The sequence below is a fragment of the Myotis yumanensis genome, unplaced genomic scaffold (assembly GCF_028538775.1).
Source record: "Myotis yumanensis isolate MYYU_CA2020_CCGP unplaced genomic scaffold, mMyoYum1.0.hap1 SCAF_14, whole genome shotgun sequence".
Classification (NCBI taxonomy): domain Eukaryota; kingdom Metazoa; phylum Chordata; class Mammalia; order Chiroptera; family Vespertilionidae; genus Myotis; species Myotis yumanensis.
Window position 1 is genome coordinate 33451596 of NW_027223765.1, and position 27127 is coordinate 33478722.

Sequence of the window (27127 nt, forward strand, 5' to 3'; positions counted from 1 at the left end):
TTGCACATGAATTCTTAATAGTAAGAGACAAACTGCAAACAAAGCAGTAGTGTCTGCTTGTTATAGCAACAATTAGATAGCTTTGTAGCCCTGACTGGTTTGGCTCAGTGGATAGAGCGTCAGCCTGTGGACTGAAGAGTCCCAGGTTCGATTCCGGTCAAGGGCACACACACACACAAAAAATAGCTTTGTAGCACATTGCCTAGCTTATAAGTAGTCAATATATAATATGTTTTGTCACAATATAATATAATATATTTAACTGACTGAATTTTGGTCCTAGATTTTTTTCTTTCTTTTTCCTTTTTAAAAAAATATATATTTTATTGATTTTTTACAGAGAGGAAGGGAGAGGGATAGAGAGTCAGAAACATCGATGAGAGAGAAACATCGATCAGCTGCCTCCTGCACACCCCCTACTAGCGATGTGCCTGCAACCAAGATACATGCCCTTGCCTGGAATCGAACCTGGCACCCTTCAAACCGTAGGCTCTATCCACTGAGCCAAACCAGTTAGGGCCCTGGATTTTTTTCTATACAAATTCTAACCTCAGCCATAAATATCTTTGACTTGCTACATTGATGGATATGATCAGGATATCAGGGCAGCCCTATTGAGTAGGTAATACTGCTATTGCTGCTGTTGTCAAAACTGCCTTGTGGTAAGGTAGTAAGAGGCATCTCAACAATCAGTTCATCTGAAAATTAGTGATAAAAATTCTATTTTTGGGGGGTTGTTGTGAGGACTGGAAGATAAGCTGACTAGGTGCCTAGCCATAAGACCAACTATTCAGAAATGTGACTATTATTTTACTGTAATGTTGAATTACATTATATATCCCTTGTTTTGCCTGAAATGTAAAAAATTTAGGAAGGAAGTATATTCTGGAATCTTTTAATATTTGAATTTTTTTAAAAAACCAATTAAGTGATATAAAAGTAATAGCCAGTAATAGCAGTTACTCTGTGCCTGGTACTGTTTTGAGCACTGTTATATTTATTGACTCATTTTATCCCTACAGCAGTTTTCTGCAATGGGCATTAATATTATCCCCATTCATTTTACAGTTGATGTAATGAATCCAGATGGAAAAACCTGCTTTAGGAAGGGAATCAGCATATTCACCTTAAGGATATTCACAGTAACCTATCTGAATTAAGTTTGGTAGATAGGAAGGATCCAAGCAGGAGCCTATTAGCTAGATTCCCCTAAATCCCATTGTTTCTGGGTTGCCTAGCAGGAACTTGGCCATGAGTGTGTTTTACTCTTTCTCTGCTACCTGTGAATTGCCTATCTCCTCTTTAAAATCCCAGACCCATGACCCCTTTTCTCCTTTGTCCATAGAGTATGTAAGTCTCTATAGCCCAGTGTGTTTTGGAACTCATTATTATGACACCCCTGATATACGTAATAATAAACCTTGGACTTTTTCTCCTCTTAATCTATCTCTGTTAAATTTTAGTACTAGCTTATAAGCTTTATAAGCTAGAACTTAGGTGGGAGGAAAATTACTTTTTTAGCTTAGCCCCCGAAATATGGATAACCTAATATGCTAGCAAAGGCTGTTGGAAAAAAGAATCACTTTTCAGTTGGTGTCTTCATAACTCATGGCTAAGTCAGGCACTTCCAGTGCTAGGTATTTGTATTTCTAAGGGCTTTGTTCATAGTTGACCTATAATTAATTCTACAGTTCAGTATATCTTCCTCTTTCCTCCTCCACTCCTGCCCCCCTGTCCTCTGCTATCTTCCCCTCCACTCCCTTTTGCTTCCAATTTCTCTCTTCTCTCTCTCCTTCCTTTATGAGGATAGTGCCTGCCAAAATTGGGAGTAGTTGGTGAGTAATCCAGTGACTCATGGTTTCAGGTGTTAAAACTATCTTCTGCTGAAGCTGTGGGTTAGTTTTCTTTGGAAGCTGAGGACTGGATTCTGTCAGCTGAGCTCTTGCAGGGGAGCCATGCACTGGAAGGACATAGCCCAGGTAGGAAAGAAGTCAGATTAAAGCCTGGTTTATTTCTTTAGTTACTGTGTAGAGAAAATAACTCACATCTAACGGATCATTTGTAAATAATTATATTAAAAGTTTGTTGTTGTTGTTTTTTTTGTTTGGTGGTTGTTTTTTTCCAGTTCTAAAGATTCTAGTCTCAAAGCCATCTTTTCACCAGTATAGTCTATTTTTATCCTCCCAGATTAATAGTTAAACTTGATCCATATCTGTATTTCCTTAGACAACAGATTACATATAAGTTGATATTCAAATGAATAACAACAACCTAAGAAAACTAAACCATGCCTACGCTGGTAGTCTTGGATCAAATTATATTTCATATTTGCTTCCCTTTTATATTGTGGTAGATTTTGAGCTATTAAACATAAACATAAGGGTCATATTGTTATCTTTTATCAGTGGAAGTGGGGTTCTTGGGGTACCACTGGAGTAAACATTTTCAGAGGCCCTCACAAGAGGGTGAGATATGATAGAAAGCTTTATTTCCTTGGAATTATACCCCTTGGTTTCCAAAGTCCCATTTCTCTTAGTTCAGCCATAGAAGAAGTATAGCTGGGGTTTCAGTAAAGCTAGAATCAAAGCCAGCATCTAGAGTTTCCTTTCCATGTTGGAGCCAGGCTAGCTGTAGTCCATTAGTCCATTGTGTATGGGGTCCACATGGCCATGGACCATGTTGGGGAATGCAGGGGAGCAGGAACAAAAGAGCCCCATAAGCCCAGAGTCACACGAGTCCCAAGGAGCCAAGAGCACAAGAGAGCAAGTTTCTTTGTTCAGGGAATTGAGTATCCAAATTTTGCTTGCAGTTGCCACCCCTATTCTGGCCAGCCATCTCTGTCCCCAGGTGTGATTGACAGTCAAGTATCTTCCCTATGTCATCCCAACTTTACTGGGCATGCGACTATCTTCCTTTTGGCCAATCCCCTACCCCCAGTGTTTTGTGGGGAACATGCCTATAATACCTGGCCTTCCCTTTGCTCCTTTCCTATTCTATATAATAAAAGGCTAATAATGCAAATCGACCAAACAGCAGAATGACTGGTCACTATGATGCACACTAAACACGAGAGGGCAGACGCTTAACACAGGAGCTGCCCCCTGGTGGTTAGTGTACTCCCACAATGGGCGCACCACTCAGCCAGAAGCCGGGCTCACAGCTCTGCGGCAGCGCTAAGGACCCCTCTGGGGGGATGTCCGCTGAGGGGTGCCAGACTGGGAAAGGGCGCAGGCCGTGCTGAGGGGACTCTCACCCCCCACCCCCAGTGCACTGGGCCTCTAGTTATTAATAACTAGTTAATTACAATGGTATCAATATTACATACTGTAATTATGGCATCTGAAATCCCATTCAGAAAGAAAAATCACACAGTGGGAACCCTGTACAACCTAAGAGTGAACCTACGGCACTGAAGAGTTGAAACTCTTGGCAACTTGACTATCTGGAACTTTCACTCATCCTCCCTTCTACTGCCTTCCTCTGGTCTTTTCACTGCTAGTTAGCATGTACTTAAAAGATGAATAGGGCAGATGGAGGAAGCGATACAAAACAGTTATTGTAAAAAAAAGAAAAAAGGAGAAGAAGAAATAAAAAGGAAAAACAAAAAACAAAATAGTTATTGTACTAGTCCCTAACTATTCTGTATGGTGTTGTTTTTTTTAATTATTATTAGTGGAGTATATAATGTCATTTTATTATTCATTTTGGTTTTAAATTATATTTTGATTTTATTTAAAGGCACAATATTTCTTTTGTGTTCATCTAGAAAGAAAATAATATTGTTTTATTCACATCAATAGTAATATATTGAATTCATTCATGAACTCAGTGTGTTTTAGAGTTAGAAATCAGCATAAATTCTGTTCAGACGGCAAACTGAGGAGATACAACCAATATGAAAAAAAAGAGAATGCATGTCTGGACTGGCAAGTTAATTATTAGCATTTTATGAACATTTCAGAATTGGTATATTATTGTCATCACAAAAACGTAATTCAACCTTTTTTTAAATATGAGAGTAACCTATATACAGTTCTTTCTGGCAAATTGCTGATGATGACAAATTAGGGATGGGAAGCAAGGAAAAGGGTGTGCTCTTAAGTCTCTGAGATGGTAAATTTGTAATTTGACATGCTTATTGGGAATTTTTATTACCTAGAGTGGTTATTTAATTATGTATTTCTGTTATTGTTCAATAGAGAATAGTTTCTAAAACCTTTCTGCATAGGCCCTATTCTAATTCACCACCACAAGCCATATCAATTGGCACCCTCTTAAAGGACTTTTTTCTCCTGAGTTAGATAAAACTAACCTATCCCCTGCTTTGGCTAAGAGTTTTGAAGTATATAATAGTTTAAGTTTCCATATCTAAGCAACATGTCTTTTTCTTCAGCTTTTTTTAATGGTTGCTTACCTGTATGAAAGGATAGTCATTGTGTGTGTTTTGGAGTCTCTTGCCTAATAAAAATTGTTTCCTGGTTAGAACTCATAGAATTTGGCCTCCAAAAGGTCTGAACTTAGTCATTGACTTTTTAAATTACTTACCTTACTGTCTCTGTCTCTAATGTTCACATAATGTTGCCCAAGTTTATCACAGTTGCTTGTGTTTTGGAATTTTAACTCTCAAGAGTGTACACATTCATTCTTACCACTTTCAGCAGTACCTTCTCAATCTTACCTGCATCTGTCTCCAGCTACCAATAAGTGTCCCTATTAGAATGGAAAGAATGATTCCATTGCCCATGACATGATTTAGACCCAAAAATCATGGGTCCACTGTGATAAAAATTGGATTTTTATATCTAGCCAGTAAAATACTTGTTCTCACCAACGTTTTCAGATGACCGTAATCTTAGAACATGGGTTGGAATTACAGTGATGTCTGAATACTAAAATGGTTTTTATATAATTAAATTGAACTGCAGATGTACCTTGTTTTACATAGATATGCTTGTAAACAAAAGTATGTGTGAAGAATGTAAATTAATTTATGCTTTAAACCCACTAAGGAGCTTTGTTATTTCAAGATATATCGTACTAAATCCTCTAACAAAGGAAAAATATCCCAGTTTACATCTTCTGTAAATCCTCATATATCTGTCTTGCTTAAAGCAAAGTATAATTGATTGGCCTATTGATTCTGGAAAAGTAGTCTTCTTTTGGGGTCTTTTTAACATCTACCTTTTACTTTGATGCTAGATCGAGCGGTTGGAAGTAAGCAGCCTCGCCCAGACTTCCAGTGCAGTGGCCTCCAGCGCTGATGGCAGCTTCCACACAGATTCTGTGGATGGAACACCAGACCCTCAGCGTACAAAGGCTGCTATTGCTCACCTGCAGCAGAAGATCCTGAAGCTCACAGAACAAATCAAGATTGCACAAACAGCCCGGGATGACAACGTTGCTGAGTACTTGAAGCTTGCCAACAGTGCAGATAAGCAGCAGGCTGCCCGCATCAAGCAGGTCTTTGAGAAGAAGAACCAGAAATCTGCCCAAACCATCCTCCAGCTACAAAAGAAGCTTGAGCACTACCACAGGAAGCTCCGAGAAGTGGAACAGAATGGGATCCCCCGGCAGCCAAAGGATGTCTTCAGGGACATGCACCAGGGTTTGAAGGATGTGGGAGCGAAGGTGACTGGCTTCAGTGAAGGTGTGGTAGACAGTGTCAAAGGTGGACTTTCCAGCTTCTCCCAGGCAACTCATTCAGCAGCAGGGGCAGTAGTCTCAAAGCCCAGAGAGATTGCTTCATTAATTCGAAATAAATTTGGCAGTGCAGATAACATCCCTAACCTGAAGGACTCTTTAGAAGAAGGGCAGGTGGATGATGGGAAGGCTTTGGGAGTGATTTCAAACTTTCAGTCGAGCCCAAAATATGGTAGTGAAGAAGATTGTTCTAGTGCCACTTCAGGCTCAGTAGGAGCCAACAGCACCACTGGAGGCATCGCTATAGGAGCATCTAGCTCCAAAACAAACACTCTGGACATGCAGAGCTCAGGGTTTGATGCACTATTACATGAGATCCAGGAGATCCGGGAAACCCAGGCCAGGCTAGAGGAATCCTTTGAGACCCTCAAGGAACATTATCAGAGGGACTATTCATTAATAATGCAGGCCTTGCAGGAAGAGCGATATAGGTAAGTTATATGGAATTACAATCCGAAATTACTTATGTTTGGGGTTCCCTTTGCTTTGGCTATTGTGGGCAGGGGCTGGCTTTTAAAGATCTTTAGTAGAGTGTCTTTTTCTGAAATGTCCAGAGCACTTTAGATATGTAATATGATGTCTGCATGAGTTCCTATCATAGAATGCAAATGACAGGCATGACAAAATTAAGTAACTCCCAAGGTTACACACCAGTGAAGCATTGTAGTTGAGAGGTGATGATTAATTACTGTAGCTCGCCAGTCTTCCATTCTAGGTTAAGACTTTCAAATGAAGCCCAAGGTTTCGGAGGCATTTCACCTATTTGTAATTACAGAATCACAAGTCATTGCAACCTGTATGTATACTACATTAAATTCAAAAGATTTGTTATAACCCCAACTCTGTATAAATCAAAGACATGGCCTGTCCAAAATGTAATGAACCTGTAGTTATTGGGCCTTAAGCACATTTATCTAGGTAGTTGGTGTAGAAAGATTAGACTGGAAATAAATCCAGATAAGCATGTCTGTTACCTTTACTATGAATTGGCAAACATTTGAATGGGAGTGAACTTAAACATGTGAAATGTTAACTATTCTGCAATAGTTAGAGAATTCTCAAAGGGGTAAATGCTTTTAGTTATAATCTGTGCTAAAGGTAGAAGCTAATAGCTTTTTTGTTTCATATTACACTGTATATTCATATTAGACCATTCTTAGTTATCTTCAAATGTGTGTCTTTTCCTCTTGTTTCCATCATATGCAGATAGAAAATAGTGTCCACCATGTAGTACTTAATCAGATCCAAACTTTGTCAACCAGAGACAAACCACCTCACTGATACAAATTAAGGACTAATCTCATGGGAGCCACAGGTTGGATTAGGCCTTGAAAGATGTGAGTTCTGGTTTTGTTCCAGTTTCTAATGAGAGGGAATCCTCAGTAATATCAAGGGTTGAACAGGCAATCTTTTAAGGTCCCTTTCACCTCTTTGTATTTTAAGTGATTTTTTTTAAAGTTTGTTTTTAGATAATCTCAGGGCCTGAATAAATTATTCATGTGAATCAGTAAGATGAGTGAAGAGTTGCAGCAGCAAACTCTTTCACATGGTGAAAATGCTAATCAGTAATTCAGTCCTGTCTGTTATCTTCACTCTTCCATCCTTTAATTCAAACTTAAGACTGTGAGAAAAGAAAAGAAAAGAAGCAAAAAGAAAAGAAGTGTGGGAAAGAGAAAGGAAGTTCTAAAAGCAAAAACATTACCATTCTTAATTCGTTGTTTTATATATTCTTTAACATACTTAGAAGACAATATCTAAAGCAGTGAGCAATCTAACAAATATTCATGTAGACTCAAAATAAAGCTTCTGGTCCTTTGTACTATATTATATTTAAGTCTTACATTCAAATTCTTGTTCTGCCACTTACTGATCTTGAAAATTGGGCAAGTTTCTTAACATTCCTAAGTTCTGGTTTCCACATCTCTAACATAGGAAAAATAATAGTCGTTCATAAGGTTACTGTGACATTTAAATGAAATAATTTATGTAAAGCACATAGCTTGGTGCCTGGCCCAGTAAGTATTTTGTTGATGTTAAGTAGCAGCTGCTACTGCTGCTTTTAAAATATGCCCCTTTGAGCCATGGAGACCTGGGTGTTCCATAGTTAGTTGCTCAAAAAACCAACTGCCTGCTTTGACCCTTTTATTTTAAATGGATAGCAAAACATTCCAGTTTTTGAATTCTTCCAGAGTTTAAAAATTCATATAGAGTTGTTATGTCTTCAAATCAGATGTAGGCCAGTGTGAGAAAGTCAGAGAGAAAAAACAGCTCTCCCAAGACCCACCTTTGTATCCATTTAAAATAATTCAGAGACAGGACAGAACTTTAGCTCCATCCCCAGCCTACTTCCTTCCTTGACAAAAAGCCAAGCCTCCAGGAGAGTAGAAATAGAAATTAGAAGAGAGAAACTCCTGCAGGCTTGTCTTTTTGTTTGGGAAGGAAGTAGCCTAGGGATGAACTCAAGGAACACTTTTCTAACCAAGAACCATTAATGTGTACATGGCTGCTCTAGATGCATTTCTGGTTATTTTCAATGCTTTCGTTTATTTTACTAACTAGAGGCCCAGTGCACAAAATTCATGCACTCAGGGGTCCTTCAGCTCAGCCTGCGTCCTCTCGCAGTCCGGGAGCACTTGGGGGATGTCCGACTGACAGCTCAGGCCGCTCCCCTAAGCCGTCAGTTGGACATCCTTAGCGCTACAACGGAGGTGGGAGAGGCTCCCACCACTGCAGCTGCGCTAGCCAGCTGTGAGCCGGGCTTCTGGCTGAGTGGCACTCCCCCTGCGGGAGCACACTAACCACCAGGGGGCAGCTCCTGCTTAGAGCATCTGCCCTCTGTTGGTCAGTGCAAGTCATAGCAACCAGTCGTTCCGCTGTTCGGTCAATTTGCATATTAGCCTTTTATTATATAGGACTAGAGGCCTAATGAATGAAATTCATGTGAGAGTAGGCCTTCCTTCCCCCGGCAGGCACCTGGGACCTGGGCTTCCCTTGCAGCCCTGGCTACATCCTGAAGGATGTCGGTCTAATTAGCATATTACACTTTTATTATTATAGATTATCACAGTTGACAGGAGGAAGGTCATTCACAGAATTGCTGCTTGTTATTTTAAGTGATTGGGGAGGAGGACACTATCACTAACAGCATTTGCTAAACTCCTGTGATGCGAATAATGCTAGGTGCTTTACATATATTTGCTAATCTTCACAATAGCCCTGCAGGTGGATTGTATTATCCTTATTTTACAGGTAAGGAAATTGGCCTCAGTAGGGTTTTAAAATTTGCCAAAGGTAGGTCATTTGGTAAGTGGTAAAGCCAGGAATCAAACCCAGTTTTATCTGATTCCAAAGCCAGTGTTTTTTTCATATCAGGCCAGTTGTTTTGTTTTCCAAGCTTAAACCTAAAACCTCTATGATTGAAAGACTACTTTTGTAGCCTAGCCCTGGACTTCATTGGCAATGGGTATTGGACCTTTTCCAGGTTTCACTAAAAGTCAAGTCACTATTTTTAACATATTTTGGAAAATTCTGTAAATGCATAAGCTCTGGAAAGTTTTCTCAAGCTAATACAACAGTGTAGATATGTACTAGAGGAATATATAAAGAAACCCTCATCCCCATTCTTATTTCCCCTTTTCAGAGTTCCTTCTCAATGCTACTTAATGTGCTTCCCATTGCTCTTTACCTCAGTGACTAGTGCCAAGTCAGGATTCTTGCTCAAGATCATCTACTTACTCTGGAAAAAACAGAAGCATTAAGGAGCCTGTAGAGTACAGTCAGTTTCCTTCTCTCTCTCTCTCTCTCTCTCTCTCTCTCTCTCTCTCTCTCTCTTAACCATGTAATTGTGCCATGACTGAATAGTACTTTAGCCACCCACATGCACTTAGTCCTGGAAGCCATTGTAGCAGAGCTTGGATCTAAACTCCACCCCAACTTTTGACTAGTAGTTTAGAATTTGAGCTTTGCATTGGGCACTCAGATATGAGTGAGATTATTTTTGGAAAGGTAGGAGACAAGGTTTAGACAGGTTTTTAGTGATGGGATCTGTACTGACTTCATATTCTTCTTGTCTTGCTAGTAGTCTTTCATCCCATTTAAGTATTATTGTAGATCTGTTAGTAGCAATGGAGTATTCACTTAGTACTTCAGAGATAAAAGGAGCCCTTGGATATCTAGTTTAATCTTATTCTACAAATGAGTACAGTGAGACCTAGAAAGATAAAGTGACTTTTGCCAGGTCACGCAGTAAAATGGTTTAACTTATATTTAATTTGCTGTTTAAAAACTGGAGAACAAGTCCTATTTTCATAGTGAGTATAATATATTAATGAGTTAGGTAGGAAAAAATTCAGCTGTGGCAAAATGCGTTGTAAACAGGAGAGAACTAGGAAAACAACTTATAGACAGTTTTATAGGTTCCTTTTATAGTTTTTTCCCTAGGGGATCTGGCCCAGAATCCTACCCATCTACTGCCTCTTTAAAGCAATATCATGTAGGGCAGGGATGTTGATGAAAGCTTCTATTTTAAGGGGATTATTGTGCTTTAGAAATTGGCTTCTGAAATTATATTAAGCCCAGAAATATTTTAAATTGCACTGAGTCATAAGAGCAAAAATACAGAAGGAAGCAGTCACTATCAGCAGTCATCACTTGCAGTAGAACAATTAGGTACAGGCCATTGAAGTTCTAACTAAACAAATTGTTTCAATATAATTTTACTTAAAATAAAGTAATTATCACTGGACATAAGACAGATATAGCTATGTTAGCCCCTTTATTCCAGGTTTTAGCCCTGTTTGTCATCTAGCAAATTGATCAGAGAATCTCCAGAAGATATGTAGACTAGGTTTGGCCAACAAATTTGAAATAGAAACTGAGAATATTGGATCAAATTAGCTCTTTGTTTCTAAGAGAAAAAAGCCCAATTAGGAGATGCTCTTAGGAAGGATAAGATCTTTCATAAAAGAAATTTACAGATGAGCACCCTCTCGCAATCCAGGACCCCTCAGGAGATGTTGGAGAGCCGATCCCCGCAGGCCAGGCCAAGGGACCCCACCAGTGCACGAATCTGTTCACCGGGCCTCTAGTATGCATATAAGATCTTTGGTTAATCTCTTCCCACCCTCATACCCCTTCCAAGATTCATCAGTCTGTTCCATGTTTCCATGCCTGTGGTTTCTGTTCCTGTGTTGAGTGTCTGCCTCCCTGGTGGTCAGTGCATGTCATAGCTACCGGATGGTTGACCGGTCACTTAAGCTTTAATACATACAGACTAGAGGCCCGGTGCACGGATTCGTGCATCAGTGGGGTCCCTTGGCCTGGTGTGCCGGGATCGGGCCAAAACCGGCTCTCCGACATCCCCTGAGTGGTCCCGATTGCGAGAGGGTGCAGGCCAGGCCGAGGGATCCCACCGATGCACGATCGGAGCCGGGGAGGGACCATGGGAGGGCTCCAGGGCATGTCCAGCCCATCTCACCCAGTCCCAATCGGTCAGATCCCAGCAGCAAGCTAACCTACCGGTTGGAGCGTCTGCTCCCTGGTGGTCAGTGTGCATCTTAACACTACAGTGTCGGGTGAATTTCCCGCCAAAATATAAGATGGCGGTTCGCATACGCAGGTAGGTATCTTTGTGAACGGCAAACAAACAAATATTTGGTAATACGCAGTTACAATCGGCCCGAGTTTACACGTTTCCCGCACTCCACCGCAAATCTATATGAACCGAGTTAAGACAGCTCCCGCGGAGTACGCACAATTCACGCGAGCCGACTTAACTCGTTTCCCGCAATCCAAGTGATAACAATTGGTCAAACAGTCGGACACTTAGCATGTTAGGTTTTTATTATATAGGACTAGAGGCCTGGTGCACGAAATATGTGCACGGGTAGGGTCCCTAGGCCTGGCCGGTGATCAGGGCCTATCGGGGCCTTCCGGCTGCCAGCCAGGGCCTTCCTTCCCCAGCTGCTGGCTGCTGACCAGGGTCTTCCTTCGTTCTGCACTGCCCCCCTGGTGGTCAGTGCACCTCATAGCGAGCAATCAAACTCCCGGTTAAACTCCCGAGGGGACACTTTGCATATTAGCTATATATATATATATATATTTGACCTTACCTTTGCTACGCCTCCCATTGGCTAATCAGCAAGATATGCAAATTAACCGCCAACAAAGATGGCGGCCGGCAGCCACAGAGCTGGAGCGAGCAGGAGGCTTGCTTGCTCCAGTGATGGAGGAAGCCAAGGTTCCCCGCCTGCTGCGGCCTGGCTCTGAGCTCCGAAAGCAACAAAGTTTCAATTATAGAAGCTAAACAAACCCAAGATACCTGCTTTCAGCTGGCCATGGCCACAGAGCAGGAGGCTTTCCCTCCCAACCACCCTGGCCAGCTCTGAGCTCCACTCAGGCAACAAAGTTTCAATTATAGAAGGTAAATAAACCCCAGATACCTGTTTTCAGCCGGCCGTGGCCACGGAGCTGGAACCTTGGGTTGCCCCTGGCGATGGAGGAAGCAAAGCCCTGGCTGGCTCTGAGCTCCACTCCAGGTTACAAAGTTTCAATTTAGAAGGTAAATAAATCCCAGAAAAAAAAAGAAAGAAAGGAGAGGCTGGGAGCTTCCGTCGCCGGGGAGGCTTGGCCAGCCTGAAAACGGCCCTCAGCCCCTCACCCAGGCTGGCCAGGCACCCCAGTGGGGACCCCCACCCGGAAGGGATGTGATCAGCTGCAAACAGCCATCAGCCCCTCACCCAGGCTGGCCAGGCACCCCAATGGCACCCCAGTGGGGACCCCCATCCTGAAGGGCAAACCAGACAGCCCCAACCCATGCACCAGGCCTCTATCCTATATAATAAAAGGGTAATATGCAAACTGACCCTAACAGCAGAAAGACTGGGAATGACTGGTGATTATGACACAAACTGACCACCAGGGGGCAGATGCTTAATGCAGGAGCTGCCCCCTGGTGGTCAGTGCGGGGGGAGCTCTGCTCAGCCACAAGCCAGGCTGACGGCTGCCAGTACAGCGGTGGTGGTGGGAGCCTCTCCCGCCTCCTCAGCAGCACTAAGGATGTCAGACTGCAACTTAGGCCTGCTCCCCGCTGGCAAGTGGACACCCCCCGAGGGCTCCCGGGCTGCCAGAGGGATGTCTGATTGCCAGCTTAGGCTCAATCCCCCGGGGGAGCGGGCCTAAGCCAGCAGGTGGTCATCTCCCGAGGGCACAGGCCAGGCTGAGGGACCTCCCCCCCCCCCCCCCCCCCCCCGCCGCCTCAAGTGCACAAATTTTTGTGCACCAGGCCTCTAGTGTGTGTGTGTGTGTGTGTGTGTGTGTGTGTGTGTGTGTAGTTGACACTATTACAGATGCCCCCCATTTTCCCTCCTTTGCCTACCCCCACTCAACCCCCACCCACCTCTCCCTCTGGCCCTCACCACACCATTGTTTGTATTCATGGGCCATGCATATATATTCTTTGGCTAATCTCTTCTTTTTCAACTGAAGACTAGTTCAATGTTTCTGAGCTTCTTTTCAGTCTTCAACACAAATGACGTAACAAAAGTTAAGAAGGCAAAATCCACTTTCTGCAATTCAGCCAAGAATGTATTCAAGCTCCCACCACATGTCATATCCCCTACTCCAACTATGTCTCTTTATTGTGGTCAAATACTAGCAGAAGCTACGTTAGATCCCTGGCAAACATTTGGGAAATAATGCAGTAGTTTGCTCCCATAGTTGCCTATCTGTGTCAGTCCTGGGACCTAGTTCTTCCTGTTTCTCTCAAATACCTACTCTACAAAGATTCTTCAGCCATCCTGTCCTAGTGACCTATTGCCCAACTAGGGAAGTGCCACTGGCTCTCAGAGATGACTCCAAACTTTTGAGCCACACCTAAAGACTGATGCATTAGGTGAAGCATTCCCAACCTGTACACTCACCCAGTTTCTCATTCTCAGGAATTTGACCCAAAAGAGCCCTGGCTTATCTTTGATCTAAGAAGGTGACTACTGTGTTGATTAATCCAGTGGATGAAACACTTTTCCAAGATCAGTATTCACTTATGAATTGTATACCAACAACAAAACATATTGAAATGTCTATGTTCCCTTTGAGTTGTACTGATTTACAAAGGACCTTTGAGGAAAAAGTATTAAAATGAAATTATTACTTTGTGTTCCACACTGAGTCTCTTGAAAAGCACATGCTAATCAAAATCGTATGCTATTGGATAAAAAATCCTCCTTTTCGCTGTCTTCCTGAAAGTGGCTAGAGGTGACTTCTGAAAATGGCTTGCTATTCATTTGACCCAGAAAACTCCACAATATCATGCAGATCAAGAGGTTCAAATCTTCATGTTCACTTTAAGAACACTTGTGAAATTGCCCAGGCCATCAGTGTATGCATATTCACAAAGCCACCAACTATTTGAAGGATGTCACTTTATGGAAGCAATGTGTCCCATTCCGTTGTTTCAATGGTGGAGTTGGTCGGTGTGCCCATGCCAAACAGTGGGACAGGACAGAAGGTCAGTGGCCCAAAAAGAGTCTGAATTTTTGCTGCACATGCTTAAAAATGCAGAGGGTAATGCTGAACTTAGGGTTTAGATGTATATTCTCTGGTCATTGAGCACATCCAGGTGAACAAAGCTCCCAAGATACGACATAGAACTTAATAGACCTCATGAGCAGATTAACCCATAAGCTCTCCCTGTCATATTGATATGGTCTTACTGTGAAGAAAAGCAGAAGAGGAAGTTGCACAGAAGAAAATGATATTAAAAAAAAACAAAAATCACTGAAGAAACAAAAACTTGTGGCCTGGGAATAAATTCAGCATAAAATAAATAATAATAAAAGTTTTCTTTAAAAAAAAAGAATCCCCCTTTTCATTTCCAGATAGCTTTAATTATTGTCAGATGAAGGGATTAAAACAAAAATTCCTTACAGGGAGTTCTTGATTTTAAAAAAATCACATATGAAAGGCTGAACACAATTGACCTCCCCCGCCCCCCCAATCTTTAGTGTTAATATTTAATGAAAAGATAGAAGTGTTCTTTATATGAATTCCCTAGGTATCTGGCTTCTCCGTTTAAGAATTCAGACCAGAAGTAAACATTAGCAAGTAAAGTAAGTAAAAGAGATTATATTAATAATGGAAGTAATAGTGGGAACTGGAATATGGCTGTTTTCTTCCTTTTTGTTCAGATTTTGCATTTGATTAATAGTACAGGAAAAAATATTTTTTAAAAGCAACAATTGAAAAAATCTACAAACAAAAGGCATGAACCAAGTAATTCAGATCCTAACTACACCTCATTAACAGGGGCAATTTACTACATCTTTCTTGGGCTCCCATTTCTTAATTATAAATTGAAGGTAACTCCTGAGGAAGAGGGAGGTGAGAATTAATGTAGAAACGTCCTCATGAATCTAAGTTCCTCAGAAGCAGATGCTACACATAAAACGGCACGGAGAAGGTACTTACCATTGTTCTTGTTATTATTGGTCCTAGTGTTTTGATGCTTACAGTGATTAAGTAGATTAGACTGAATCCTAATTCCTCCCCACATGCACTCCTCCACCCAGAATAATACCACATCATTTTTACTGGGCTTTTTGTGTTAGCCTGTTTTTTCACATGTAGGTTGTTATTTAAGCCACTCCAAGGCTGATGGCACTGAAAAAACGTTTGACTGGAATTGCTGAGCTTGATGTATAGGCTTGTGAGGTTGTGAAAAGAGCTGAAAGACAATCTTCCATGACCTGGGTGAACAAAATAGGGAAAGTGTTTTAATAATAACAGGCCAGTAATGTTTTCAAGGCACTGAGGCAACGCAGAAAACATGCATTCCAAGACACCAAGGCATTTCACTAATTTCTTTGTTCACATTTTGCAAAGGCCTAAACATTTATGGCTTTCTCAGTTTCCTCCCCGATGTTTCCTACATATTGAAGGTATTTACTATGATAACCCAAACACAACTGTTTGTGTAAGTGTAAGAGGATTTTAGTTACACAATAGCAGCTATATCTTTTCTTTCAGAAAATCATCATTTTCTAGATAATTCTTAGGACTCGAAGAAAGAAACAAATGCTGGTAATTACTAATGAACTAATGGGGCTTTTTGAACTGTATCCATTGTGGGTCTTGTTTCACCCTTGAGTTCTACAATTTATGAGTGGGAACCAGGATTCAAACACAAGTGTTCCTGGCTATAACACCTATAATAATTTTCCCCCCAATTTTTTTACTTTCAAACACACTGCAAACTTGAAAAAAAAATTGTACAGTGAATGCCCATACACTTATCTCCTAGATTCTACATTTTACTATATTGTTTTATCACATATCTTTCCATCTACCCATCCCACGTCTGTCTTATTTTTTAATGCATTTCAAAGTACATTACATATATCCCTAATCTTTCTTAACAGCTTTATTGAGATATAATTCCTAAATAATACAATTCACCCATTTAAAGTAAACAAATCACAGCATATTCACAGATATATGTAACCATCACCATAATCAGTTTTAGGACATTTTCATCAACCTCCAATTTTTCTAATCCTTCCCCAACCTCTGGCAACCATTAATTTTTTGTCTCTATAAATTTGCCTGTTCTGAATATTTTATATATGTGGAATCATACAATTTGGTCATTTCCCATTCGTATCTTTCACTTAGCATAGTATTTTCAAGGCTCATCCATACTATATCATGCATCATTACTTCATTTCTTCATTTATATATATGTGTGTGTGTGTATATATATATACATATTTTTTCATTGATTTTGAGAGAGAGCGAGAGAAACATCGATTTGTTCCACTTATTTATGCATTCATTGGTTGATTCTGACCAGAGATTGAACCTGCAACCTTGGCATATCAGGACAACGCTCTAACCATCTGAACTACCTAGCCAGGGCTCATTTCATTTCCTTTCCAAATAATAATTCATTTTATGAATAAACCACATTTTATTTACTCATTTATCTATCAGTTGATGGATATTGGGTTGTTTCCACTTTTGGGCTATTATGAATAAGGCTGCTGTAAACATTCATGTACAAGTTTTTTTTGTTTGTTTTGTTTTTAAATATATTTTATTGATTTTTTTACAGAGAGGAAGGGAGAGTGATAGAGAGTCAGAAACATCAATGAGAGAGAAACATCGATCAGCTGCCTCCTGCACACCTCCCACTGGGGATGTACCTGCAACCAAGATACATGCCCTTGACCGGAATCGAACCTGGGACCCGTCAGTCCACAGGTCGACGCTCTATCCACGGAGCCAAACTGGTTAGGGCTATGTACAAGTTTTTGTGTGGAAATAATTTCTCTTTGGCATATACTTGGAGTGGAATTTCTGGGTTAGAAGTTTAGCTTTTTGAGGAACTGCCAAACTTTTCCAAACAGTTGCATCATGTTATATTTCCACCAGCAATATATCAGGGTTTGAATTTCTCCACATCTTCGCCAACTCTTGTTATTATCTTGTATTTTATTCTAGATTCATAATCTTTTTATTACACCCATCTCCCTTTGTAGCTGTGTGATTTGGATCAGCTATAGACCTGGCTCAGATGTTTTACTTATAAAGGGATTAGCTTATCTGGGCTTCTTGAGTAGTTTAAAAGTGGCATCACAGTGTAGAGGTTAAAAACTTGGGTTTTAAAGTCAAATAAACCTGCCCTAGCTAATTTGGTTCAGTGGATAGAGCATCGGCCTGTGGACTGAAGGGTTCTGGGTTTGATTCCGGTCAAGGGCACATGCCTGGGTTTCAGGCTTGATCCCCAGTAGGAATCGAACCTGGGACCAGTAGGGGGCATGCAGGAGGCAGCCAATCAATGATTCTCTCTCATCATTGATGTTTCTACCTCTCCCTCTCCCTTCCTCTCTGAAATCAATAAAAATATTTTTTTTAAAAAAAATAAAGTCAAATCTTGATTCAAATCCTTGCTCCCCTACTTAATTTCTGTGTGCCTTGGGCAGGTTACTTTACCTCATCTTTAAAATGAAGATAATTTCTACTACCTTCTTGGTGTTATAGAAATGAATTTGCAAAGAAAGCACTGAATAAATGGTAACTTTGCTGCTATTTCTTTTTAATCTGTCCTAATGGTATATGTGAACTATGTTTAATATCAAATAAAGATTCCCCAACATTCCTGAAAGAATGTATAATTTGTGGGCCAAGAGGTTGGGGCAGTAGTTTATAGAACACATGCCGAAGATGTCACATGGGTCTGCTTTCATCAGTATGCAGGCTGGTTGCTACCACCATGCTCCCCTCCCTGCCACCAACATTAATCCTTAGCTTAGGAGAGTTATTTGCTGACATGCCCAGCCTTTCTCTTAAATCTCAAGGAACTGACACATTGGAACACCCATTTTTAAAAGCCCCTCTCTGGTGAGGAGAGAGAATTATGAAAATCATCAAACACTAAAAACACCGTAAAACAGTGGGCTTAATTTCATAAAAGACAAAATATTAATCTTATAGCATTGAGTGAACTTAAAATTTGATAGAAAATCAATTCCAGAGGTGGCACCTATTTTTGAGCACAGGCCCTATACAGCAGATGAAGTGAAAAGGCAGCGTTATAGAAAATATTGGCCATAGTTACAGACAAAAGGTAGAAATGCTTTTTGATCACCCTGTTCAGTCACTTTAGTAACAGAACTCAGCATGAAAGGAAGCAGTACAGATTCCTATCAAGGATAAAGGAGAATTAAGCAGGATTCAGTAACATAGTAAAAAGGTCAGACTATGCCTTTTAAAAAACATTCTTGTTTCTTGCCCTGACCGGTTTGGCTCAGTGGATAGAGCGTTGGCCTGCGGACTGAAGGGTCCCAGGTTCAATTCCGGTCAAGGGCATGTACCTTGGTTGCAGGCGCATCCCCAGTGGGAGGTGTGCAGGAGGTAGCTGATCGATGTTTCTCTCTCATCAATGTTTCTAACTCTCTATCCCTCTCCCTTCCTCTCCATTAAAAAATCAATAAAATATATTTTTTTAAAAATCTTGTTTCTTATAGGAGGAATGAAGTTAAGGATATAGTTATTTATAATATAATCATTGGAAAAAAGAATGTTGGTGATGCCACAACAGAAAAATTTCCTTAAACAAAGACCTTTCATGTAGTTCTTAAAAGTTTGTGTGCTATAGATGTGGTTAAAAATAAGGGAAAGGGGAGGGTAGTTTTAAATGTTTGAGTTTGTTCTGGCATTTTTATTTTTTTAATACGAAGTCCTCTGAGGCTCACATGCTAGTAGTGTTAGGTGTGTGCTTACTTGAGTAGTGCTCGCTAGTTAGTATATGCGCCAGTTGGGATGAACCTTCTGTCTGACAGAGAGGCTTCCATTCTAGTCACCATAAGCTGGGGCTGTGTTTATTCTTTCCTTTCTAGTCTTTTTAAATGTGTAGTCTTCAACCTTTCTCCTGCCTATGTAGCTCTTAGTTTGATTCCTGGGACTCCACACACAACTTACCCCAGTCTGTCCTCACCACTAACATATAACCTATTTTCCTAAAACACTGTGTTCATCATGTCACCCTTTCCCCTTTCAGCAATCTGCTTTGGACCCATCTACTGTCTATTCCAGAATCCCACTCACCTGCCTATCTTTTAAGACCAAACTTTGCTTTTTTCCTCCAACATAGATCCACTATTCCAATTATCCTATTACATTTCTACCTCTTGTCCTTTACCCATGCTCTTTTCTACACGGAGTCTCTGCTCTCGTTCTTTAAACCTGTTCCAGTCCCATGGGTCCTTAGATGCCCTGCTCAGGTTCCATCTTTATGAAGAATAAGCTTTCTTATATGTAGTCCTAGTGCTAGTCATATAAGGTGAATTAAAATCACCTTGCTCCCAAAGGACTTGTATGCATGCATATTAGCAGAGCCAATGGACACAGACTCTGGGCAGTGGGGGCTTGCCTGGGTGGGTATGGCAGGAGGGGGAGAATGTCAAGCGGGGGCGGGGGGAGTAGGAGACATATGTAAAACTTTAGACAATAAATAAATAAATAAACATTACCTTGCTCCCAATGAATCTCATCTCCCTTCATTTTCCCTCATTTTTACTCAGCTATAGTCACACAGGCCTATGTTCTTTCCCTCAAACCTTCAAAGCTTGTTTTCCACCTTGAGAACTTTACACTTGTTATTCCTTCTACTTTAAGATGCCCCCATCCCCATCTTCACAGCACTTATTCATATCATCATTCAAGTTTCAGTTCTCATTGTTGAAGAGTGTTGAACTGGGAAGAGGCCTTCCATCTTAACCAGCCACCAGGTGCTCTGCTGTATACCCCTAGTGATCTTATTTGAATTACTTATCCCTTTCTGACATCATCTTGGGTTTTCTGCCTCTCCTTCATCTCTTCCACCTCCACTTTAGAATGTAAACTCCTGAAGGCCGAGTTTCTATCTTGCTTACCACAATATTCCCAGTAGTTTGAACATAACTGACACACATCAGGCTTTCAGTAAATATTTGTGGACTGAGTTGTCCTTGACACTGTGCTTGACCATGGGAACGATGGGCTGTGAATCATGGGCATTAAGGTGAGTGACCTGTCCAAGGTCAAAATAAGCAACTGGGGACTGCTTGATCAGTTTCCATTTATGTGCTATTTATCTTTTGAGGAGACCTGCTTAATTGTACTCCAGTTTTCACTTCTCCCATATTCTGCTCAGAACAGAAAAAGAACTGCCTCATTTATTATAGGTATGCTCAAAGCTAACCAGGGCTGCTGGCATCACTGCAAATACTGTGTGTGAAGAAGAATGTAAAAGAGCTATGTTGCCACTATGATATGGCCTTGTGATAAACTGCCCATTTTAGGGAAGTGCTGTACCCACTAGGATGCCCTGTTACCCCAGGCCTCTCAATTTTTGTGTGCTTTTATTTTATTCCTTTGCAGAATGAGTTTTGGGATTAGATGTGAATAACACCAGGAAAATACAAAATGCCTAAAATTTTAACTTTCCCCCCTTCTTAGATGTGAACGATTAGAAGAACAACTAAATGACCTAACAGAGCTCCATCAGAATGAAATCTTGAACTTGAAGCAGGAATTGGCCAGCATGGAAGAGAAAATTGCATATCAGTCCTATGAACGGGCCCGGGACATCCAGGTTAGCATGAAGGATCCAGGTGTAAAAGCAAAAGATTAAAAAGAAAGTAGAATGATTGTTGCCAATGGCTAGTGGGTAGGGGGAATTGTTGTTAAATAGATATAGAGTTTTAGTTTTACAAGATGAAAAGAGTTATAAGATGGATGGTGGTGATGGTTGCACAACAATATGAATTATTTAATACCACTGAACTTTATACTTAAAAAGTTTAAATGGTAAATTTTGTTATGTATATTTTAACACAATAAAAAAAGAAAAAGGAATGAAGTACTGATAATTTTACAACATAGATTAATCTGAAAAACATTGTGTTCATCCCTAACCGGTTTGGCTCAGTGGATAGAGCATTGGCCTGTGGACTGAAAGGTCCCAGGTTCGATTCCGGTCAAGGGCATGTACCTTGGTTGCAGGCACATCCCCATTAGGGGGTGTGCGGGAGGCAGCTGATCAATGTTTCTCTCTCATCGATGTTTCTAACTCTCTATCCCTCTTCCTTTCTCTCTGTGAAAAAATCAATAAAATATATATATTTTTTAAAAACAAACAAAAAAACATTGTGTTCAGTGAAAGAAACTTGTCACAGAAGACACGTATTGTATTATTCCATTTATATGAAATGTCCACAATAGGCCAACCTATGGAGACAAAGTAGATAAGTGGTTGCCTGGGGCTGTGGAAAAGGGAACCGGCAAGTGATAGCTGAGGAGTAGAGGGTTTCTTTTTGGGATGATGAGAATGTTCTGGAATTTTTATAGTAGTGCACAACATTGTGAATTTACTAAATGTTATTAGATTATACACTTTAAAATGTTAAATTTTGTGTTAGGTGTATTTTACCATAATAGAAAGAAGTTTAGGGGAAAAGATGGGGAGGGTAGAGTATCAAAATAAACCCAATACCAGCTATAATATACCTGCTCTTCAGTTCTCAAAAATCTGTACAATTTGGAGGTGATATGTTTGCTTGGGTTTCTGGGAAATGTTTCTAAGCTCACAATAGTCTCAGCCTATGGAAAACCATATGCACTACATCTGTAGTTACTGCTTCAAGAGCTGTGCAGACAAGTCTCCTGGCCATCTTGCCGATCTTCTGTAGCAAAGGGGGCTTTTGTCCTAGCTGCCACATCAAAACCTATAGGTACATTGCTAGGCAGTTTGTGAGCATACCACAAGGCAATCATGTGTAAGGTTAGGAGAGACCCTCTAGTTTATTCTGTGGGAAAGTAGAATATTTATCTTTTGCTCATCCAGTTGGGAGGTAATATGAAGGCATCTTAAAATTAGTCTTGGAGAAGGCCCAGGAAACTAATATTACGTAGCCTAAAAGAAACAAAAGAATATCTATATTATTTGCCCAGCTACTGTTTTGTCCAGGTGCCTGGAATTCTGTTTATTTTTTAGTTTTTTCCCCAAGATCATAGTGGACCAGGAAGTATCCTTTGTCCATTTTCCATCTAGATTCAATCTGAAGTTGCCTGACCTTCACTTCAAATCCTAGGAAACCAGGACTCATTGAAACCAGGATCAGAAAAACCCAGGGTTCCACCACTGCTGAATTTTGGAGGATATCTGACCTAAGGGAATAGGTTCTATCCTGAGTGTTATGGTAAATTTCATAAAAACTCATGGGTGAAGGTCATAGCCTTAAGGGGAACAGATCACTTATAATGTTTGGTCTAGTATTTGAGCATAGTGTCCTCTCTACATAGATCAGTAAATCTTAAAAAGGGAAAGTACTCTCTGCTCTGTACTTAAAAGACAGAGCAGAGAGCTCTTTCCACTGATGTCAGAGACTTACTTGATTTAAAAGAACACCTGGTAGGGTGTATCTCCATTGTTATAGTGGAAACATTGGAAATAACCTAAATCTCTCCAATACATATTTATACTATAAAATTACCTGCATCAGTTAAAAAGAATGAGGTGGATCTCTATGCGTTGACGTAGAGAGAGCGCCAAGACTCACTGTTGAGTGAAAGAGGCAAGCGTGGACCAGTCCTATATTATGATAGAAAATAAAAAAATGATTCCATACATTTCCCTAGGCACATATTTGTATACACTTAAAATATAGGTGGAAGGATGAAAACAAACCAAACTGCAGTATTACTTCAAGAGCAGGGGCTGGAATTGAGGAAAATACCAAGAGAAAGTATGTGTCCTATTTGAAATTTTTTATGGTGAACAAGTAGGTGTGTCTTGTGCAACTTAAATTAATAATTTTTAAATGAAAAAGAAAATTATAAAAAAAGAAACATTATTTATTTGAGATCTTGTCCATAAAATGTTCAACCAAATCTAATTGTACCCACTGCTTCTTGTGAGCCATCCCACAGGAGTGCAATGGAGGGCAGTTTAGGTGAATATTAGCCTAGAACAAGTGGTCGGCAAACTGCGGCTCGCGAGCTACATGCGGCTCTTTGGCCCCTTGAGTGTGGCTCTTCCACAAAATACCATGTGTGGGCACGTACGTACAGTGCTATTGAAACTTCGTGGCCCATGCGCAGAAGTCGGTTTTCGGCCTGGGCGAGTCTATTTTGAAGAAGTGGCGTTAGAAGAAGTGGGGGTATGTTTGCTGAGATCGACCCCTCTGATTGAGGACGTTTTTAGCAAAGGCCAGCTTAGGAGTACCCTAATTAAGTTAATAACAATGTACCTACCTATATAGTTTAAGTTTAAAAAATTTGGCTCTCAAAAGAAATTTCAGTCGTTGTACTGTTGATATTTGGCTCTGATGACTAATGAGTTTGCCGACCACTGGTCTAGACTCCTTTTGTCACCTTGTATTTAATCCCCTTTACCCTCTTTGTCCTCCCCCTACCCCCTTCTTCTCTGGTAACCACCGTTTTGTTGTCTGTATCTATGGGTTTGTTTGTTTTGGTTTGCTTTTTGTTTGTTTGTTTTTTGTTTTATATCCCACATACGAATGAAATGATATGGTTTCTTGTTTTTTTCTGTCTGACTTATTTTACTTAGCATAAGACTTTCAAAATTCATCCATCTTGTCATAAATGGCAATATTTCATCACTTGTTTATTAATTCTCACCCGAAGGTATTTTTCCATTGAGTTTTAGAGAGAGGAAGAGAGGGGGAGAGTCAGAGAGTAAGAAACATTGTGAGAGAGAGACATGGATTGGTTGCCTCCTGCACGCACCCTGACCAGGGCCTGGGGCTCAAGCCTGCAACCGAAGTACATGCCCTTGACCGGATTTGAACACCTGACCCTTCAGTCTGCAGGCCGACTCTCTATCCTCAGCCAAACCGGCTAGGGCAGTATTTCATCTTTTTATGGCTAAGTAGTAGTATTCCATTGCGTGTATATATATACTACATCTTCTTTATTCAACCATCTATCAGATACTTGTGTTATTTGCATGCCTTGGCTATTGTAAGTAATGCTGCAGTGAATATAGGTGTCTGTATATCTTTACAAATAAATGTTTTCAGAATTTTCACGTAGATACCCAGAAGAGGGATTGATGGGTCATATGGTAGCTCTAATCCTTAATTTTTTGAGGAACCTCCTTGCTGTATTCCATAGTGGCTGCACCAGTTTATATTCTACCAGCAGTATATGAGAGTTCTCTTTCCTCCACATCCTGTGCAATATTTCTTTCTTATCTTATTGGTAATAGCCATTCCAACTACTTCATCGTAGTTTTGGTTTGCATTCTCCTTATAGCTAGTGATGTTGAGCATTTTTTCATGTATCTGTTGGTCATCTGTATGTCTTCCTTGGAAAATGTCTATTCAGGTCCTCTGCCCATTTTTTAATTGGATTTTTTTTTCTTGTTGAGTTGTTCTTTGTATATTTTGGATTTTATCCCTTTTCGGTAGGTAACATTTGCAAATACCTTCTGGAATTTGGTTGGTTGCCTTTTTGTTTTGTTAATTGTTCCTTTTGCTGTGCAGAAGCTTTTGGTTTGATGTAGTCCTATTCATTTATTTTTGCTTTTACTTCCCTTGCCTTTGGTGTCACAAATACCCATCCTGAAGTTTGGTGACTATGTTTTCTTCTATCTATCTTATTGCTTCCGGTCTTATATTCAAGCCTTTAAACTACTTTTGAGTTCATTTTTGTGTGTGGTGTCAGATAGACTAGTTTCATTCTTTTCAGTTTCCCCAACACTATTTATTAAAGACTTTCCTTTCTCCATTGTATGTTTTTGGCTCCTTTGAAAAGTAATTGCCCATATATGTGTGGGTTTATCTCTAGGCTCTCAGTTCTGTTCCATTTGTCCATTTTTCTGCCAGTACCTTATTGTTTTGATTACTATAGTTTTGTAGTATAATTTGAAGCCAGGGAGTGTGATACCTATAGCTTTGTTCTTTTTTTTTTCCAGGATTGCTTTGGTTATTTGGGATCTTTTGTGATTCCATACAAATTTGAGGGGTTTAAAAATTCTATTTCTAAGAGAAATGCTACTGGGATTTTGATAGGGGTTGGATTAAACCTATATATTGCAACGCTGTGTTGTAGTTTCCAATGTACAGGTCCTTCACTTCTTTTGTTAGGTTTATTCCTAAGTATTTTATCCTTTTTGTTGCAATTGTAAATGAATCTTTTTCTTCATCTCTCTTTCTGATACTTTGTTAGTATATAGGAGTGCAGCAGATTTTTGTATGTTGATTTTATATCCTTTAACTTTATTTATTGTTTCTAATAGTTTTTTCATGGAGTCTTTAGGATTTTCTATGTAGAGAATCATGTCATCTGCAAATAATGACAGTTTTACTTCTTCATTCCAAATTTAGATGCCTTTTCTTTTTTCTCTTGCCTAATTGCTCTGGCCAAGACTTCCAGTACTTTATTGAATAGCAGTGGTGAGAATGGGCATCCTTGTCTTGTTCTTGATCTTAGAGGAAAAGTTTTTTACCATTTAGTATGATGTTAGCTGAGGGTTTGTTATATGTGGCCTTTGTTGTGGTAAGGTACTTTTCTTCTAAACCAGTTATATTAAGTGTTTTATCATAAGTGGATGTTGTATCTTGTCAGATGCTTTTTCTACATCTATTGATAATGATTATATGATTTTTATCTTTTATTTGTTAATGTCGTGTATTGACCAGTTTGCATGCATTGAACCATCCTTGCATCCCTGGAATGAACCCCACTTGATGACGATGTTTTATCTTTTTAAATGTACCCTTGGATTCAATTTGCCAGTATTTTGTTTAGGATTTTTGCATCTATGTTCATCAAAGATATTGGCCTATAATTTTCTTTTTTGTGTTGTTCTTACCAGGTTTTGGTATCAGGATAATGTTAGCCTTGTAAAATTAGTCAGGAAGTATTACTTCCTTTCAGTTTTTTTTGAAGAGCATGAGAATGATAGGTATTAAACCTTCTTTGAATGTTTGGTGGAATTCGCTTGTGAAGCCATCTGGTCTTGGACTTTTGTTTTTTGAGAGTTTTTTTTATGACAGTTTCAATTTCCTTACTAGTGATCGGACTATTTAGGTTTTCCAATTTTTCATTTCTCGGTCTAGGAAAGTTACATATTTCTAAGAATTTGTCTGTTTCTTCTAGGTTATCAAATTTGGTGGCATAAAGCCTTTGATGGTATTCTTGTATAAACCTTCGTATTTCTCTGATGTTCGTTGTAACTTCTCTTTCCTTTTTTATTTTATTTGAGTCTTTTCTCTTTTTTCCTTAGCAGGTCTAGCCAGAGATTTGTCAATTTTATTTCTTTTCAAAGAACCAGCTCTTTGCTTCATTATTTTTTCTATTATCCTTTTGTTCTCTATTTCATTTATTTCCACTCTAATTTTTACTACTTTCTTCTACTGACTATGGAATTCCTTTGTTCTTTTTATAGTTCTTTAAGGTATAATGTTAGGTGGTTTATTTGAGAGTTTTCTTATTTCTTGAGATAGGCATGTAATGCTGTAAACCTTTTTGTACCATTTTTGTTGCATCCCCAAAATTTTGGTATGTCGTATTTTATTTTTATTTGTCTCTCTGTATCTTTTGATCTTTTATTTTACTTATTTCTTCTTTGACCCAATAGTTTTTCAGCAGCATGTTGTTTTATCTTCACATATTCATGTTTTTGTCAGCTTTCTTCTTGCAGTTTTATACCATTTTCATCAGGTAATATGCTTTGGTATGATTTCTGTCTTCTCAAATTTATTGAGACTGGTTTTGTGCTACAACATGGTCTATCCTTGAGAATGTTTCGTGTGCACTTGAAAAGAATGTATATTCTTGTTATTTTGGGGATGGAAAGTTCAATAAATATCAAATATGTTCTTTGCTCTAATGTGTCCTTTTTTTTTTAATCCTCCCCCACAGG

At 39.8% G+C, this 27127-nt stretch overlaps 1 protein-coding gene across 11 annotated transcripts in view; it reads left to right on the forward strand.

Moving 5' to 3' along the window:
• The window catches only part of TMCC1 (transmembrane and coiled-coil domain family 1), a 152184-nt gene that overhangs the window by 120557 nt on the left and 4500 nt on the right, over window positions 1-27127 (forward strand). For all 11 annotated transcript variants that reach the window (XM_070433568.1, XM_070433571.1, XM_070433569.1 and 8 more), the window contains 2 exons: window positions 5200-6131; window positions 20695-20830. In XM_070433568.1, coding sequence (XP_070289669.1) covers window positions 5200-6131; window positions 20695-20830 — 1068 coding nt within the window. The remainder of the gene's footprint in view (window positions 1-5199; window positions 6132-20694; window positions 20831-27127) is intronic.